The 18,079-nt window shown below is 53.1% G+C and overlaps 1 protein-coding gene, 1 long non-coding RNA gene and 1 pseudogene across 5 annotated transcripts in view; 1 reads left to right on the top strand and 2 right to left on the bottom strand.

Annotated features, from left to right (window-relative positions):
- The window catches only part of LOC114103800 (glyceraldehyde-3-phosphate dehydrogenase-like), a 38,960-nt pseudogene extending 36,294 nt beyond the window's left edge, over positions 1-2,666 (bottom strand).
- A 315-nt stretch (positions 2,667-2,981) lies between these two features.
- Positions 2,982-18,079, top strand: part of Jade2 (jade family PHD finger 2) — a 50,636-nt gene continuing 35,538 nt past the window's right edge. The window contains exons 1-3 of one of the 3 annotated variants that reach the window (XM_027949612.2): positions 2,982-3,070; positions 12,033-12,090; positions 14,311-14,405. In XM_027949612.2, the coding sequence (XP_027805413.2) occupies positions 12,033-12,090; positions 14,311-14,405 (153 nt within the window). In that variant the 5' untranslated portion in view covers positions 2,982-3,070. Of the gene's footprint in view, positions 3,071-6,992; positions 7,105-12,032; positions 12,091-14,310; positions 14,406-18,079 lie in introns of those variants that run through there. The other 2 variants (XM_027949614.2, XM_027949613.2) reach the window with 2 other exon arrangements.
- LOC114103802 (uncharacterized) lies at positions 3,332-4,743 on the bottom strand. Of its 2 annotated transcripts, none has more exons than XR_011707557.1 (4): positions 4,651-4,743; positions 4,294-4,466; positions 4,002-4,138; positions 3,332-3,755 (listed from the first exon to the last, which is right to left on the bottom strand). It is a non-coding gene; the product is annotated as an uncharacterized lncRNA (long non-coding RNA). The 2 variants fall into 2 exon arrangements; XR_011707558.1 differs by having other exon boundaries at positions 4,002-4,081.

Below are 18,079 nucleotides of genomic sequence, written 5' to 3'. Positions count from 1 at the left end.
CAACCAGAGCAGCCCCCTTTAGGACTGCCTCTATAAATTGATGCCACCACTCTGATCCCCGACCTCCAACATGTGACTGAGACTGTTATCTGGACCTTGACAGTGAAGCCCACCATTTATCACAGTTTCCTTTCCTGACCCTCCTTGTACCCACACTGGGAGTTCCTATACCCGTCCTCATAGAGGGAAAGACAGAAATCATCATCCTGCTGTTTTCAGGTGTGTAGTGCTTTTGAAGAGGGCTTTCACCCTTCCCCAAAATATGTAGGCACAAGGTAAGAGAGGAGAGGGTATGTGTGACAGCTCAGTGGTAGAGCATATGCTTAGCATGTGCAAGGCTCTTGGTTTAATTCAAGCACCAAATACCAACAAACAAAAAGGGGGAAGGGTCAAAGTACTCTGTGCACAATGCATTTGAGTCTGGTTCTGCTTTACCCACACAGCATGTATACATACATATTTACATATATGTATATATGCACACATGGCCTCAGGAATCTTCCACCACTTCATTATAGGAAGAGGTAAAACAGACCTAGAGAGATGAATCCACTGACCCAGATCACACAGCTTCTCAACTGCAAAGTCAGGAATTGAACCCTCCTAGCCTCCAACACTTTTCAGGCGTTGACCCTGGCCTGGGAAAATCCTACCAACTGACCACTGTGAGCAGGAGCCAGGTCTAACTTTGAGGTGGCACCCAGTCCCCTCTTCTTGCCAGATAAGCTGCCTCATACTTTGTGAATGAAGGCCACAGAAGAGAAATGTTGCAGTGACTCCCTTTGAGCTCATATTTCTTTCTTGTTGCGAAAAGTGCTTATTTCAGCACCCATCATCTCCCTCTTTGTTGTGTAGACAATCCGCCCTGTCGGATTTGAGCTGTTATTATGAGTTTGTTTATTATTAGATTTATTTCTCCTATAAGCAAATGTGTTCACAACAGTCCATGGGGGAATCTTCTTAATTGTCACATAAATGTCATCTTATGTAAATTGAATATTTATGTTTTCATGGAAGTCGGTGGCGGGAAAAGGAAGAATAAACAACCTTCAGTCTTGGAGAGGGAAAGGGATTCACAACTCACCCACATGCCTTCAAAACCAAAAGGTGAGTTGCAAAAATCATTGGATCATCTTGGAGGGGCAGCCAAGAGAGCGGGGGTGGGGTGGGGTGGAGAAAAAGCTGGCAACCATGCCATGGGAATATTGGGCTAGCCTCCCGGATCTCCCCCAAACCGCCAGCCAAGGCCAGACTACTTCGCTGGCTGAGGCATTTCGAGGAGGCTGAAGGTTGCCCCCAACCCTCCCCATCCAAGAGACAAGCCCTTCTCCTTCCTAGAGAGAAGGTGAGCGCGGCGGGCGCAGCGGGTTAGGTGGGTGTGGTCCGCAGCTCTGGGAACCGACCCAAGGCCCCGCCACCGCCGGCTAGCCGCCCGACAGCCCGCCCGCCTGGCGAGCGCAGGCTCTTCTTCCAGAAACTGCGAGGATCCAAGCGCACTGTTTGTGCACCACAAGGTCAAGTCGGGAAGTGGAGCCGGCGGAGGAGGGGCGATGAGGCGAAGGGTGGGGAGGGGGGAGCCCCGCTTCTTAGCCAAGTGCCAGCCCTTGGAAGTTGCCCCTCAGTTGTTAACCCTTTAAGGGGAATGGGCGGGACGAGCAAAAGGGAAGGGGTTGCGCCGAGGCAAACTCCTTCTGGACCCAGGACGTGCAATCACCCAACCACCCATCACCGCGTTCTTCACCCTCCGGAAATACGGGGCAGCTCCGGGCGCCTGGAGGCACCCGAGAGGGGGGAGGGGGCGACGAGTCCTAGAGGGACCCTCTCTACGGACCGCCCCTCTTTTCGTGAGGTCGCCTACAATTTCAAGTTTCCCCTGCCCGGGATGTTAGTTTCCATTTGGTGTGGGTGGGCGAGGAAGGCTGCGCCCCCTCCCCCAGACTAGTACGCGCCCCTCCCCTCCGCTCCTGCCAGCACTTTCTGCTCACTTCTGGCGCTGTAAAACGCCACGCGATTTATTCGATTCACATTTTAAAACGAGCGATTCGGAAACGGGGCCGAGGGTGAGGGTCTCCCAGCGCTGGAGTCCCGGGGGGCGGGGTGCTCAGTGCAAACCTCGTTTCCTCCGCGAGTGTCGCCTCCAGGCTGTTATTTGCAAAGAAACGTCTTTTTGACGCAGGGAGAAATGGCAAATTTTAAGTACGTCATTAATATGGCGCCAAAAGATTTTTTTAAGTATAAGCTTGCTATTTTTTTTTTTAAGGTTGCGGGGGGCGCCGCCCGGGTCTGGGGCGCGAAGGGGGCGGGGTGTGAGCAGAAAGTGTGAGTGAGAGAGTGGAGGGGCGGGGTATGTGTGTGAGTGTGTGAAGTGTGAGCAGACCTGATGGGACTTGCACGGGCGCAGCCGCCGCTCGGGCCCGGCCCTGGGGACAGGGCGGGCTGGGGGCGCCCCAGAGTGCTTGAGTCGGGGCCCCGCTGCAGGCAGGCCGGGGCCGGGCAGGGCACCCTCCCCCCCTGGGGCCCGCAACACTACCTGGAACCGCCGCGGGAGCCAAACAACTGGGCGAGGGGGGGGCGGTGACGGGGGGTGTCGGGAGCGGAGATCCGAGTGAATAAGAAAAAAGTGGCTACTCCCCCTCCCTCGCTCCTCCTGCCCGCCCCCACCCCACCCCCACCCCAACACATTTTTTTTTTCTAAAGAGATCACAAGGAAGTCTTGGTTTAAAAAGAAACAGAAACATACACAGGGGGTTGGTGAATGGTGCCGACCGCGGCCATCGCAGTTGGAGGCTATTTTTTGGGGGGGTGAGTAGCGTCCATGGAGTTACTTTGCTCCCACTCCTAGCGGCACCAGCTCGAGTCTGGCGGGCTAACCGTCCCCAGCAGGAGCGCGGGGCTGGGGACGCCGCGGGCACGGCCGCCTCCCTCGCCACGACCCCGGATGGATGCGCGCCCCCCGCCCTCCCGCGCCGGCCCCAGGAGCTCCTGGTTTCGGGAGCATCCTTCCCGCGCCGGCCCCCGCCGCGGCGCGTAGCCGAGGGCAGCGCCCCTCGGGAGGGCACCGCGGAGCAAGGTAAGATCCAGCCCCCAGTGGCTGGGCCCTGCGCATCTCCACGGCATTATTTTGTGTTTTTGCAACAGATCTGCCAGCGCTCCTCGCTCTCTCTCTTGCTTGCTCGCTCGCTCCCTCTCTCTCTTGCTGGCTGCCTGTTCTAGGAAGCCAGCGCGGGGGGTGGGGGGGATGCACAGCACTAGGGAGAGAGATTGCGCATGTTGGTCAGTCGTTTAAAGAGTACGGTGCGGGGAGGCTGAGAGGGGCGCATGCAACAACAACTTTTGGAAGGGTGAGCCTGGCGACCTTCTTTATTAATGACTGCGGCAAAGCGCCCCTGGGCCGGCGAGGGGGCGCGGGAGGGCGGGGGCGCGCGGAGGTTGCAACTTGCCCCGCGGGCTCCGGCCGGTTGGAGGGGCTGCGGCGGGAGAGGGGTGCGGGGGGAGGCCGAGCGTCCGGGGTTGGGGATTCGGAGAACCTGGAGCTATCTGCCCTCCTGAGTTTCATTTTGTTGATACGCAGCACGTCCAGCCGCCGAACCGGGCTGAGCTGGTGCACATGACCCGGCGCTGGGCTCACGTGCAGCCGGTCCGGTCCCAGACACCTTCCGGGGGCCACCGCCTCCGCCCGGCGCCCCCTCTCCGGGCTGGGTGCACGCGGGCGCTGCACGCGGGGGCAGCATGCTCGGCTCCTGGGCTCAGAGGCTCTGCACAAATTAGACAGGTTTTTTTTTTTGGAGGGTCGGGGGACACCCTTTACAGGTGAGTGTGGAGGGTGCGCAGCCTTGGCGCCTGGGGCTCGGGCTGGGGTCGGGGACAGGCCCCCCCACCCCCAGGGCTGCGCGGGAGTCCGGCGGGGGAGAAGCGCTGGGAGAGTGGAAATGTACCGGCGGCGGCCGGAGCGGCGGGTGCGCGCCCGCGGGGCGACGGCAGGGGGCGTGGCCCTTGTTTACCTTCTCCCAACTCTGCCGGTTCGCGTCCCGCTCCAGGGACAGCTCCGCAGTCCCCTGCCCTCCGCCTCCGCCCTTAGGCCCTGGGTGATATGGGGAAGGTGCTGACTGGCAGCAGACCCTGGCTGGGATGCACACACCTGACCCCCAAATGAGCGACATTGCAGCCCCCGCCCCCACCGAGCACTGCTGCAGTCCCTCCGCCGGATCCCCGGCCCCGCCCCGCCCCCGGCAGTGGCATCTTCCCGGCCTCACCTCCTTCCTCCCTCTCCCTCCCTCCTTCCCACCCACTCGCCTGCGCCTGCGGAGCGGCTCCCTCCCGCCTTCTCCCCGCCTGGGTGCAGACTTGTGGCTCCCCATGGTCCCTTCCCGCCCATCCCTGGGTCTTGAGGCACCCCTTCTCAGGCCAAGGGATGAGAGGGGGTCAGCTTGGCCATTCGGAGCTGTTCCGCCGGAGGATGAGGATGTCTGTGAGACAGGCAGGAAGCCTTCACTCTAGCTTCCAGAGGCCCAGCCCCCCCCCCCCCCAACCCTGTCCCCTACTACACACCGCTGCCCCGCTCTCCCTCCCCAACCCCCACCTCTGGGTCTCTAGTGCCCTACCCGGAGTCTTCTAGACCCCTCCCCCGCCAGGGGCGACAAGCCCACCCACCTCCCGGCGCCGCCCCGGGTCCGAACCGCCTCTTGCCCTTCCTTCGCCTGGGCTGGAGCACCCCGCAGCTACCTCCGGCTCCTCCTCCAGGCTCCCGCGGTCGGAATCACGCCGGCGCGCCTCCAGCCTGCGGTCCCGCGTACTGCCTCCAGGGGCGGGCTAGAGGCGCGCACAAGCCCCCTTCTAATCCCCTTAGCCACTGCCGCCGGGCCGGGGCACTTTTTTTTACGGGCTTGGCCGCCAACCTCGTGCTGGGGGAGGGGGAGGGGCGCCAGCTTTCTTTTGCCAAAGGCAGTTTGCAACCCGCATCCTTGGTCTCTGCAGATTTCTAAACCACACCCCTGCATATAGCACCCCGGCTGGTCTTTTAGGGTTCCAAGGCACAAAGTTTTATCCAGAGGCAGTTTGTAGGGGGTCATCAAGAGGGGTCATGTTTGTATCCAGAGCAGTGCCAAAGGATCTAGAAGGGTCTGAGCCCCTTCATTGAAAGAAAGAGGACCCCTGAGCCCAGATAAACTGGATAATCCCTAAACTTTTATGTTTGCAAATCTAGTCCCCGGCCTTGGGAGGTGGTAGGATCTCCTGGCCCCTCCTTCCAGAGTGGCACTGACTCCCTTTTTCACTGGTAAAATTCCCAGTAGGACATTTGGCAAAAGGGCCAGGCAGAGATCTGCCAACCGGGCCTGGCCCTGTTTCCTGGGTTCCCAGAGTGCTGGGTTCTCCGGTACCCTGACTTCCTTTCTCACCTTAGGGCCCCAAACGAATGCACTATCCCTCCTGTCTTCTTCAGGCGGGTTGGGACTCGCAGGGAGATCTACCAAGCAGAGGAGGAAAATAACAACAGAATAACTGTAAGGGGGGAAGGAATGAGTAATAAAGCTGACCCAGGCAGGGAGGAGGGCTTTCATGTTTAAGCGATGCTATTTGCTTTTTAGGTCACAGGCTGCAAAAACAGGCTTTGATCCGAAGTGGGCGAATAATTTATTGAGAAAGTTAGCATGGTAGGGGGAAAAAAAAGGAAAGCTTGTTTGATCTGGAGCCTTCTCAGTTGTCCCAAGTGCTGCTGGCTGTTGTTTTGAGTGGAAAAGCATTTAGTTCCCCAGCAAATGCCTCTCAGAGGGAACTCCTCACCTCAAGCAGAGAATGTTGATTTTGCAACTGTTTGACCAAGGGTCTTCCCAGCACTTTTGGAGATGAAGTGTTTAAGGACTGAGTTGTTTGGGCTCTGGATGAAGCAGATGTTTCCAGAATGTTTTCCTATCCAACATGCTTTTCCTTTCCTTAAATTGCCTGGTTAGATGGCCAGTAACATACATGGAAGAGACTGTCGGAAATCCCATCCACTTAGCTCTCATTTACAGGTGATGGAGGGACTGCTGCTTCTCAGGCCCCACATGCACTTTGGAGTCTTGAAGTTAGGCTTCTGACACTGACTGCTACATCTTTGAGATTGTGGGCAGGGTGTTCTGGTTATAACCATTGTTTCTGTTAATAGGGAGGTGGTTGTCTTTATGCTCATTACCCAGGTCAGAGATTCCCTTGCAGTAGGTTGCTTGGGAACCTGACAGTTTTTTTAATAGATCAGAATTGAGGAGAGTTTACCCCTGCCTTACCATGTCCCCCCACTTAGCCCCCCCACCCATGTGGCTCAAAAGCTTACAACTGCAGGTCCCAACTAAAAACTTAGGACCCCAGGGAGGTTGGTCCTGGGGCTCTAGATCGTCCTCCTCTCAGTACTAGAGAATAACCCTACCCAAACTCTGCAAATTGGAGATCTATATATTCACATTAACCTTTTGGGGATGGATTATCCCCTCTGGAGTTACACAGCCTAGATTTGAACCCTGGCTGCCCGATCATCTGCTTTGATAATGGTTCTGGGCCTCAGTTTCTTCATCTGCCAATGGGATTGAAACAGTTGAGGATCCCGTTCAAAAAGACTTAAGATGCACAGGCCTGTAATCCCATCAACTCAGCTACTCCCAAGGCTGAGCCACAAGGAGACCAGCCTGGACATTTAGTATGACCCTCAGCAATTTAGTGAGACCCTATCTCAAAATAAAAAGAGTTGGAGATGTAGCTCAGTGACAAAGCACTCCTGGGTTCACTCCCCAGTACTAAAAAGAAAAAAGAGGGTGGGGGAGGACTCAGCCCAGAACTGGTAAAGTGCTTGCCTAGCATGTGCAAGGCCCCAACACTGGGGAAAAAAAGTCTAAAACGCAAAGCTAGGCATGTGGTAAGCACTTGATTAGCATTAGCCATTCTTACTGTTATTACTAATGACCTGGGCAGGGTCTCAATGCAGCTTTGACCTGTTCTCTCACCTTTAGGCTAGGCCAGAGAGCCAGCTCCCTTCTCTAAAGAAGAGGTCCGAAGGATCCTGCAGATGCCACTGGGCAACCAGATCCTGGAGCAAAGGAATGGAGCTTTGTCCTTTCTGAGGTGAAGAATAGGGTGAGGAAGTACTAAAAGCAAAGTCCCTTTCATTCTTTGGAGGGTGGGTGTAAGCAGCACATTTTAGGGAAGCTGGGTCTCTCTAGGACACTTGGAATTGCAGGTGGGCAGCGATGGTGTTAGAAGATTTGAGCTTCCCTTGCCTTGGAGAAGCAGGGTTGAGGATTGCAGGCAGCAGCTCTCTACCCCGTGTGCACAAAATCATTTTTGTAACTGCAATTTACTGTCCCCTAGAAGGCATTAAAGTTAATGAGAGATAGGAAAGAGTGGGGCTCTGACCCCCGTTTCAAGCGGTTTTAAAAGTGTGCAGCTCTTGTTTTCTGAATGTCTGGCCTTCCCGACACAAGGAGGCTCTGAGGACAGGTTTTCCAGCCGAAATATCATTAAATTGTATTAGCATCTTATTACACACACGCCTTAGCGGTCTGCCTCAGACAGGGAGAGTTTTTGTTTCTCTTTGAAAGATTGTGTCTGGAATGGTAAACTGCCTGCTTGAAAGCCCTTTCCCCCTTTTTTTAAGGAGGAGGACGAAATCCTGCTGTGTGTGGCGGGCAGGGCAGGCCTAGTGGCCCCTGGAGAGGAGAGGCCGGAGGCCAGATTGGGGTGTTTTAACTGCCCAGGGAGGACTGCAGTAGCAGACCTGAAAGGCCCACTGTTCCCAGGGTCAGCTGGAAGGGCGTTAATGGAGGCCCAGGGTGTTTATTTGAGTTTATTTGCGGAGAAGTCTTTAAAGGGGGCTGGCATTGGGTGGTGGTGTTCCAAGGCCAGACCTGAGGCCCCCACTAAGACCAATAGCTAGGGCTGCCAAGAAAACATCTGCCACCAAATTGCTGCTCTATTACTGAGTTGACATTGATCATTAGCCAGGAGCCCAACCAAATAAAGCCTCGTGGAAAATGTGTGAGGTCAAGACAGGGAAGGCAGGCTGTGAAAATAGGACGGAATCTTGGGCTGGGGTGTTTGTTCCTGCAAGACACAGGCAGGCCAGCTGGGCTGTGTAGTTCCGACACTTCCGAAGGGGACTAGAGCACACTCAGCACTCCCTATGATGAACTGGTTGCCGTGTGATGGGGTTGCTGGGGCTCCTGCAGGGATCTAGACAGACATGCTCCTTACACACTCACAAGGAGGACAGCCAACAAGTAGCTCAGCCAACACAACTGTGATGGTTGCCCTGGAGACCTTGAGTGACTACATGGTCAAGTTCTTTAGATAGGGTGACACAGGTGATGCTTAAACCCAAACCTGGAGAGTAAAGAGTCAGACATGCGTAGACCATATGAAACATTCCAGACAGAGGGTACAGCTTGTGCCAGGTCTCGAAGCCTGGAATCTTTGGCTTGTTCGAGGAAATGAAAAGAGGCCCATGTGGCTATAAAGTGGTGAGGAAGGGGATCATGGTCAGTGTGAACTTGTCAAAGTGGGCAGGAGCCAGATTGTGTAGGCTCTTGTGGTCAGGAGCTTGCAAATGGTCCTTTGATCAGGAGGAAGCCTTTGAAAGATTTTCAGTAGGGGCATGCTGTGATCTGATTCATGCTTTTTAAAGATCACTCTGGCTGCTGTGTGGAGTCCTGGATTATGGGGGGACAGTGGTGAAAGCTAGGGAATGAGCAAGAGGTCCAGGCAAGACTCAAGATGGGTTTAGATGGGAGTGGTAATAATAAAGGTGGGAAAAAGTGTATTCTGGGGGCGAGCCCATGGTTCCTGCCAGGGTTTGGCTGTGGGGTGGAAGATGCACAGAGAGACCGGGCCCCTTTGAAGGTGCTCTAGGGCACACACAGTCCTGAAGGACAGCTTCCAGCCTGTGTCACTTTTGGGGGTACTGTAGGAGTTGTGAATGGCAGGGAAAGGAGATGCTTCTTTTCTAGACTGTCCTTTATAGATTAGGTTTCATGTTTTGCCCCTAAAAAGTAAGTGCCTTGTGATATTGAGGTCATCTCCCAGAGCAGACTTTGCTCTTGGGAGAGGCTGGAGGGACCAATAGAAAGAGAAAACCAAAGGCCAACGTGAAGGCACTTCCACATCCTACTTGCTTTTGCATCTTCAGGTTTGAGCTTTGGAAATGGAGTCCTCTCGGCCCCTTTTGTTGAGATAAAGGAGAGGGTGATTTGTGGGGCTGGCTCGCAGGGGCCCGGACTCATTTGAGGCTTTGGTAGGCACTGTGACCGGGGGCTCATTTGAGGCAGGGAGGCCTTTGGCATGGACTTAGTTCAAAGGAAAGAAGCTTTACTCACAAAACAGGGAACTCTGAAGCCTAGTTATTATTCCAATTAAGCTACCACAAAATCTGTTCCCTAATAACTGCCTCCAGTGGGGCAGCCCCGACCAGGAGAATAATCCCTAGATGCTCTTCAGATGTTCTTATGAAGGACAGGTTAGATGGGGAGGTGGCTTAGATGAGGTGTGGGTCTACCTGCCTGTTGGTCCTTGGGCAGTAGGACATAGCATTATGAGACAGGTGTGGGCAATCAGAGAAGTCTGCCGGGGGCCCCTTCATAATATATAGTGTCATTGCTCTTTCTGTTCAAGGGGGTCCCAGGTGGTCACTGGCAGGATTCTCCACCCTAGTCTAAGGCTACCATGATATTAATATCTAGCATCTGCATGGAGCTCCAGCCCCACTGTACCAAGGGCTGTACTTTGCTCTCATTTTGCCTCGCTGATTCTGGCCCATGAATGTGTTTAGTTTGGCCCTCTCAAAGTGTTTTTAAAATTTAAAATGTTGCCAACATTTAAATTCAGGAGATCTTTGTGAAAATCTAGATCCAGTTTACCTCCTAGAAATTATGTCTTTGCCAAAGTTCCTGGCCTGAGGAGTGATACGGCTAGGATTTTAATTCAGCACCCCTGAATCCACAGTTCCTGCTCCCCACACCATGGGCCTAGGGATGGAGCCCAGCGTCTTAACACATGCTAAGCATAGGCTGTACCATTGAGCAATACCTTGAACCCCCACAGCTTCGACTTTTTTTAATGCTGTAGGAGCCCCTGGTTTGGAGCTACTACTCTCTTTGCTAAAAACAAAAGAAATGGAATTCCTGCACAGGATTGCTGGAGGATTCAGGTGGATGCATTTATAGCACTTTCCCTCTTCTACCCCACCAGTGGCAGGGCTGGGCCTGGCTGGACAAGATGTGGACTAGCATCTGGGTTCTGTCAAAGTCACCTTTACACTCTTGACACAGACCCTGGAGGACATGGAGGGTCGCAGCTGTGGTTGCTTGGCTGCTTGCTCTCTGCTGCATAGAGGCGAAGAAGTCTGAAGGTCACAATAGCTTGGTCTCCTGTGTCAAATACAAGCACTGTCTTCTTGACCAAGTCACCCCATCTCTGTGCTTCTGTTTCCTCATCTGTAAAAGCAAGACAGTCATCATATTCACCTGCAATTAAGGGCTCTTTGGAGTGCTCAGTAAGGTCCCACCAGAGCATTCTCTCCTGCCCCAAGAAGTGCTTAGCGGCCTTGTCATTGCTACCTCCTGCATCCCTGCTGCTTGCACTACCAGCTATCCCTGGGTCCCTCACCTTCTGGAGAACACTTTGCACCTTTGTAGCTGAGCAGCAAGTAGCAATTTGAGCCTTCCTGCCATTCTGTTGAAGGACACCTCTCTCCACAGAGGTGGAGAGAAGCTCCTAGCTAAGGTCATGTACGAGGGAAAAGGGTCATTCTGGTACAGAGATCTGGGTAGTCACCTACTAAGTAAATGGTCCCTGTCTTTGTAGGACTGCAGTAAGAAGGGGGCACCCCTGGGCTTAGTAGGATCACTAGGGTTAGGGCAGTGGGTCATCCGTTACAGATAGGTCCCCAGGAAGGGGTAGAGAGGCTAATTGGCTTACAGATAGGCTGGGCCACAGGCCATGCTTCCTGAAGACAAAGACTCCCTCCCTGTCTTTGGCTGTGAGCAATGAGGCCATTTATAACTAACAGGAGTATGGCAGGGTGGAACGTGAAGCTGGATCCTGCGCTTCATGTGAAGACTTGGGCCGCAGAGCATTAGTGACACCCTGAGCAGGTTATCAAGCCACCCAGGGCTCTGCGGGATTAAGAGGAAGAAGTGGATGAGAAAAGGTTTCCAATAAGCAGAATTGATGGTTTGCACATGGATAGCTCACGTGGCTCCAGGATCAGACCTGTATTCAAATCTCAGTTCAGCAGTTACCAGCAGGCAAGATGCTGAGCCTCGCCCGCAAACAGAGCTAAGAACTCTAAAGCTCAGTAGATTGTCAAGAGCACAAGATATTGTAGATAAGGGCAACCCTGAGGCCTGTGTGCAAGAGCTGCCCTTGGTATCTTGAAGTTAGGTATTCCTATTAAGATAAAGTGAGTCTGTATTTTTAATCTGGGGAGGACAGTGAGGGATAGGAGAGTTGGGCAGTCCCACCCAGGGCCAGTCACGGTTGGTCTGTATCTCAGGGTCCTACTACCCCCATCCTGTTTCCTCATCCTGCTGGCTGCCACTCTCAGGATTGTGCCCTCAGTGCTGGCTTGTGCCTTGCTTAGATAGCTGGTGTTCATGAAAGAATCAGTCTTGCTTCCTCTCCTCTATCTCCTCACCCCCTGTGGGATTGCCAGAGACACTCAGGAGGCCTCTGTGGTGTGCGTGGGTTTTCTGATGGGCTTGAGTTTCATTGAGTGGATGCTGGGACTGGACAGGTTATGGTCACTGTTCAGTTTGGAGCTGCTGACCCTTTTAGTTCTCCCTCTGTCCTCTTTGGCCAGACTTCTGATCGTCCCAGCTGCTGGGCCTCTACAGATGGGTAGGGATAGGTTGAGGCTGGCTGAGAAGGACACTAGGAAGGGCTGAGCCTCATTCTCCTTCCTCTGCATGGAAGGGAGTGTGGGGAGGTAGAGAATGGGGTGGTTAACTAAAAGGTTTGAGGATTTTCCAAATCTTGCGTGAATATAATGATCTGACTTCCTTTTGTTGCAGATGGAAGAGAAGAGGCGAAAATACTCCATCAGCAGCGACAACTCGGACACTAGTGACAGTAAGGCCTTCCATTTCACAACTCCTATAGGGGAAGAATTTGAATGATGATCAGGCCCACAGGCCCGGGTGGAAGGAGTCCACCTCGTGGTCTCAGCTCAATCCAGGGCATGTTGATGAAAGCATAAATCAAGTCAGATCCCTTTGCTCCTGAGATAGTCCCTGCACCTTACTGTGGCCTCCAGGGCCCCCTGTCTCCTTCATGCTACCCGCCTCCTCCTCAGGTCTTACCTTCACTTGTTTTGCTGTGGTTGGAGCAGATCAACTCCCTTTGAGGCCTTTGCATTTGCTACTTCTGACTGCTAGAAGAAAAAGTTCCTCTGTTTGCCCTTGCTGTGGTATCAGGGCCCTTTTAGGAAGTCCCTGCCTCACAGATAGAAAACCTGTCACTCTTCATTATAATTATCAGATAAGTATCATTTTCTAACCAGAGATAAAAGGGCCTGTTTCTTGCTCAGTGCTGTATCCCCAATTCTAACTCCCCAGATTCTAATTCTGGCATATAGTAGGTGCTTAGTAAACATTGGCTAAAGAAATTAATGAAAAAACCCAACTTTCATGGGATCTTGGCAATAGAATTGCAGGCTTATGCTCAGGATGGGTGTCATTTGGGTGTCTTGGTGGGGCAGTTGTGTTGTGAAGGAGATAATGGGGTTTAAAGAGCCTCCTCTGAAGTTTGGAGCAGAGAAGGGAAGGAGGTTCATGCCAGGGCAGAGCCGTTCTCCAGTCTGAGGTCATGGGCTGCTCCTCTCAGATAACCCAGGAAGCCAGGCACTGCCTCCTGGAGTAAGGAGTTCCATCTACCATGGGTTGGAGGGATACACTCACAAGAAGATCCCACCTAGCAGCTGTCACCTTGGTGGAGGCCCAGGCTAAGAAAGAGGCCATACTGGCAGGGTGGCCAGGCCTGATGCTCTTTACCTCTAGACCTGATTTCTCATGCAAACCTTTGTGGTTAGCAAATAGATTAATGGAATCTTCGAGGCCCCTCCTAGTTCCCAAAGCTCCACAGCCCCCAAGAGCCCAAGGATAGATGCACTAGGATGGTCATTCAGGTTCCAGTCCCTTTCCAGTGTGCAGGGTCTCATTCACTGTCCTTTGGGCTTGACCCTTGTTTCAAGCTGGCCCATCCCCCTATGCAGCAGATTATAGCATCTGCCCTTCTGTGGCTGCAACACACTACTGTGGCCTGGCTCAGTAGAACCAAGAACCACGTCCTTTGCTTCTACCTTTGGTGTAGGCAGAGGAACCCTTTGAGAGGGCCAGGCACCTGCAAGGGCAGGCATCTGGACAGCTGAGCCCTGTACCTGCACCAGGGTTGGCCAGGCCTGGGGTTAAATGCTTCCCCACCAGCTCCTGTGCCCACTGTGGTTGGCTGTTTCTGTTCAACCAAAGCATTGGGTCTCTCTGGTCCCTCTTGTTGCTCTTCTGACTCACAGGGGTGGAGACCACAGTGCTATAGTTTAACAAGGACCTTAGACCCTAATAGTAATTAGAGTCCCATGTTTATCACTGTGTGCTAGGGACTGTGCTAAGACTTCAAAGGCAAATCAGTCAACCCTGAAAGACAGTTCATCTCAGACCCCTGTGTTAGCTTCACCTCACTATTAGAAGTACTTGACGTAATTAACTTCTAGAAGGAAAGGTTTATTTAGCTTACAGTTTTGGAGATTTCAGTCCAAGATTGATTGGCCCCAGTGACCTAAGGCTCTCCCATGAGGCACCATCTAATAGTCCTAATAGTGCCATCCTGGGGACCAAATCATTTGCCCATGGAGATAAGCTATTAAGAGGCTGTATCAGGTATCAAGCCTCATGGTCTCTGGGTCTGACCACTTCAGAGGATCACTGCTTCCTGCTGCCCTGCCCTACTCCGAAGACACCTGGGCATCTTCCCAGAGTAGCATCATGTTCCTAACCAGCCAGAGAGAGCACAAAAGGCTTGTTCCAACACTCCTTGACTGAGGAGGAAGCACTGTCCCAAAGAGGCGGGACTTGTCTGGGGGTCACAGGATAAGCTAGCACAGAGCCCCTTATGGGAGGTGACTGGTGGAGGGCTTATGTCCCCATTCAACAGTGGAAAGGCTGAGGCCCAGAGCAGGGACAGAGGTCCCCCTCTGATAATTTAACCCAGAGCTTTCCTTGTGGGCTTCCTGTCAGGCAGGTGGTGTTCCTGGCCCTCCAGGGCTGGTCTCTCTCATGGGCTATTCTTTCTCTACAGGTCACGCTACATCTACATCAGCATCAAGATGCTCCAAACTACCCAGCAGCACCAAGTCGGGCTGGCCCCGGCAAAACGAAAAGAAGCCCTCAGAGGTGGGTTGTGGCAAGCTTCCCAGAGAAAGGTGAAGCTGAGGTGGGGAGGTGACTGGAGACCGAGACCTGTGGGGAGTGAGAGAGTGAACCATGCCTATGTGGCCGGGGAGGGGAGGGGGGCATTCCTGGCACAGGGCCCTGAGCATTCTGCAAAGGGAGGCCAGTGTGACTGGGTGGAATGAATGAGGGGGCCAGTTTACCTACGCCTCCTAGGTTGTTGTAAAGCTGTTCCTGTTGATCTGAGAGGGAAGCCTTTCAAGGATCATAAACAGGATTATAACATAGCCTGATGTTTTAATAAAAGGTCCCAGTGGCTGCTGTGAAAGGAAACCATTTGCAGTTGTTCAGGAGAGAAAGGAATACTGGTGGCTTAGAGCTGGGTTGTGGCAGTGGAGTAAAAAGCAAGAGGATTTGGGACATTTTGGAGGTCAAGCCAAGGGACATAGATTTTGCTGGTGTGGAGCCATCTACCTAGGATCATTTCACATGCACCTGCACTTGCCTTCCTTGCTCTGACCTGGGAAGTTTCCCACAGAAAGTTGAAGTAGTGTGAACACTACCTTTTTGTGGGGATTTGTGGGAATTGGAACCAGGACGCTCTACTCACTGAGCTACATCCTTAGCCCTTTTAGTTTGAGACAGGGTCCCTCTAAGCTGAGGTGGGGAGGTGACTGGGCTGGATTCCTGAGAATTCTATTTTAGATAAAGGAAAATAAGATTCCCCTGGTCACAGGGAGGAGACTTGAAGACTTCAGGGCTAACAGTACCAAGGGTGGGAAGGCCCAGAGTTCTGTCACTGTGCCCTTTGTTTGGTGTGGGGGAAGGTGTCTTTCCAAGCCATCCTTTCTCCTCTCCTTTCCCCCACTACGGGGCAATTCAGGCGCCACCGCCTTCAGCCAGCCCCTGGGGGGGTCTCCCACAGAGGCTTCCCTTTGAAAAAGGACTCCGCCTCCCGGAACTGCCTTACCCTAGGGTTCTTCCCTTGGGCAGTGGGGTCCGAATACTTTGAAATCTTTTCTCCAGCCACCCCAATCTGGTGGCCTTCCATGGCCCTGTGGGTGTTGGGGTGGAGATGGATGGAGATATCTCTGGGAATGCTGTTTAGGAGGGGAAAGTTGCTGGGGTTTATGCAGGATGGGAGGTTGGAATGTGCTTACATGCAGCCAGGGGAGCCAAAGGCAGGTGGGGCCTTGGGAGGGTCCTGCCTCCTGGGGTTGTAGGAGATCTCCCCCCAGTCTCAAGATCCACTGTGGCTCCCCAGTTGCTAAGGAAGAATTAGCAAAATAGTGGCCATCTCTATGTGCCTTCTTGATTCTGGGAGGCAGGAAACGTCATGCCCGTTTTGGACTGGAGAACCTGCTTTTCTGAGAATCCTCTTAGTTACTGTTCTTAATAGCCCTGGTCGAAGTGGGGTGGGGGACCCCTGGGGCGGGCTCATTTGATTCCTGGATAAGCTCCAGCCAGTCTCTTCCCTTGCCCCGCCCCCTCCAGGCACTGGTGGGTGGAGGAGCTGCCTCCCTGTGGCAGGCCTGCCACCTACACCAGGATCTGGCATGGCTGGGAGGAAACAGGTGTTACTGAAGGCTGAGAATAAAGAACAATTTGCATGGGGCAGAAAATTCCCCTGCCTCTTGGGTTTTCCAGTCTAGAATCTTTGTATCTAAAAATAGAGTAGAACCATGATAAGGGCCCTGCTAGAGACTGGCTACACGTAGGCCCAAGTCCCAGACCAGGAGCCTCTGTAGGTGGCCCGGATTTCTGCTGGGATGCACCTCCCCCTTTCAAGCCCCGGGCTCCTGGAGGGCTGAGGAGTCCTCCTGGCCTTGAACTGTGGCCAAGGACAAGCTTTCCCTCCCCACAGAAGGCTGGAGAGCAGCCTTTGAGGTTTTCCTTGTCTCTAAGTGAGAAGGTTGAGTTGTGCCCAGCATAAATTCTGCAAGACAGAGAAGGAACCATCAATGAAAGCTTCCAGATTATTTGGCTCATGAGAAGGCAGAGAGGAAAGCAGGACTTGGCTGCAGAGTATTTGCACTAAATCTGCTCACTGGGCTGCTTCTTTCTCTTAATGGGCCACAAGGGGAAGGCCTCTATGGTCTTCCCAGCGTGCAGGGTGTTTTGGGAGCCCCGACTGCCCAATGCCTACGGGGCAGCTGTCAAGCTGGTCACACTGTGTGCTCACAGTTAGGCTTAAGTTCCTATTGGGAACACTTGCAGAGTCACGAGTGTGGTATAGAAACTGGTTTCAGAGCTGTGGAAGTCTCCATTCACTTGGTCTCCTCGTCTCTTAAATCTGGACAGTGATGGGGGGATTTGAGGACTCCAGTCTTAGATTTGCACTAGCTGTGGGTACATAGTAAACTCAGCTGCTGTGAAGTGGCTGAGATTGGGTTTAGATGAGACAGGGTGCTCTATGATGATATCAGAGGCTGCCCTTTCCATTGCTCCCACCACCACCACCAAGGGTAAAGGTCCTCCTAACACCCAGCAAGGTGCCCCAGGACTGAAGAAAGGGCTGACCAGGAGTCAGGACCCTGGACAGGGCTGAGGCCATGAGGCCCAGCTTCCCATCTGGCCCTTACCCAATGGGTGGTCTCTCCCTCAGCCGGAAGGAAAGGGAAATGCAGACCTTGGTAAGGATGCCTGAAAGAAAGGGCCCTGCGCTACCTGGGAAGTTGGGTTAGGATTATTGGTGGAAGCTCACAAAGTCTGAAGTCTGCCCCAGGACCCTCTTGTGCTTTGAAAAAAAGGGGTGTGTGTGTATGCTGAACCAGAAGGTTCAGCCTGCAGCTTGCTGTTTTGCTTGTCTGTGGAATGCCATCGTAACAGAGATCTGGACCTTGGCCCTTGGCGCTTAAATCCTGAAGGAGGGAAAGGGATTGACCTGGCCTAGGGGCTGGTTTTATTGTGTAAATTCTGCTAAAACCTTGGGTTTCTGGCCAGGCCTGTCTCACCAAATAAGGTAGTCATTGTTGGTGCCTAATCCTTTGTGGGATGCAGCATCTCAAGGAATTGCATATTATTCTTTTTTTTTTTTTTACATTAATTCTCAATATATACAAGTCTTTTTTTTTTTTTATTAGTTGCTCAAGACAATACAATGATCTTGACATATCATACATAAACACTAAAACCAGACCTCCTTCCAACTTTTTGCCTAGGTAATTCTAATTTAAATAGTCTGGGGTGGGGCCCCAGGTACGCATGCTTTTGTTTAAAAAAACAAAAAACCCTGCTGTGAGCCACAGAGAGCACTCCAATCTTAAACTTTCCCCTCATTTGCCTAAGACAGGAGTTCCTGGCTTCTTCCCAAGAAGCTTCTGGGGGCAGGGGCTGAAAGCCCCGCCCCCTTTCTTTCCACAGGTGCTAGGGGGATTGACTGGTTTCTGCCCTGCCTGAGGCGAGCCAGGACTGTGAAGGACAGTTCTTGAAGAGACCTGGAGGCCAGCCCTGCGGTTTATGTCTTCCCCAGGCCTTGGGCGGAGAAGCAGGCAGAAGGGCAAGCCAGACAGTGGGGATTTCCCCTCCTGAGGTAGAAAACTGTGTGTTCAGGAAACCAGTGTCCCCAGAAAGTCATCTGGTGGGCAGAGACATGGAACTGGGAACTGCCGATGCTAAGATCAGCAAGCTAGGGAGTGCCTAAGAGGCCTAGCTCAGTGTGCGGCCCTGTGCCAGAG

This window comes from Marmota flaviventris, chromosome 5 (genome assembly GCF_047511675.1).
Source record: "Marmota flaviventris isolate mMarFla1 chromosome 5, mMarFla1.hap1, whole genome shotgun sequence".
NCBI lineage: Eukaryota > Metazoa > Chordata > Mammalia > Rodentia > Sciuridae > Marmota > Marmota flaviventris.
This window is presented reverse-complemented; position numbering and strand designations above follow the sequence as displayed.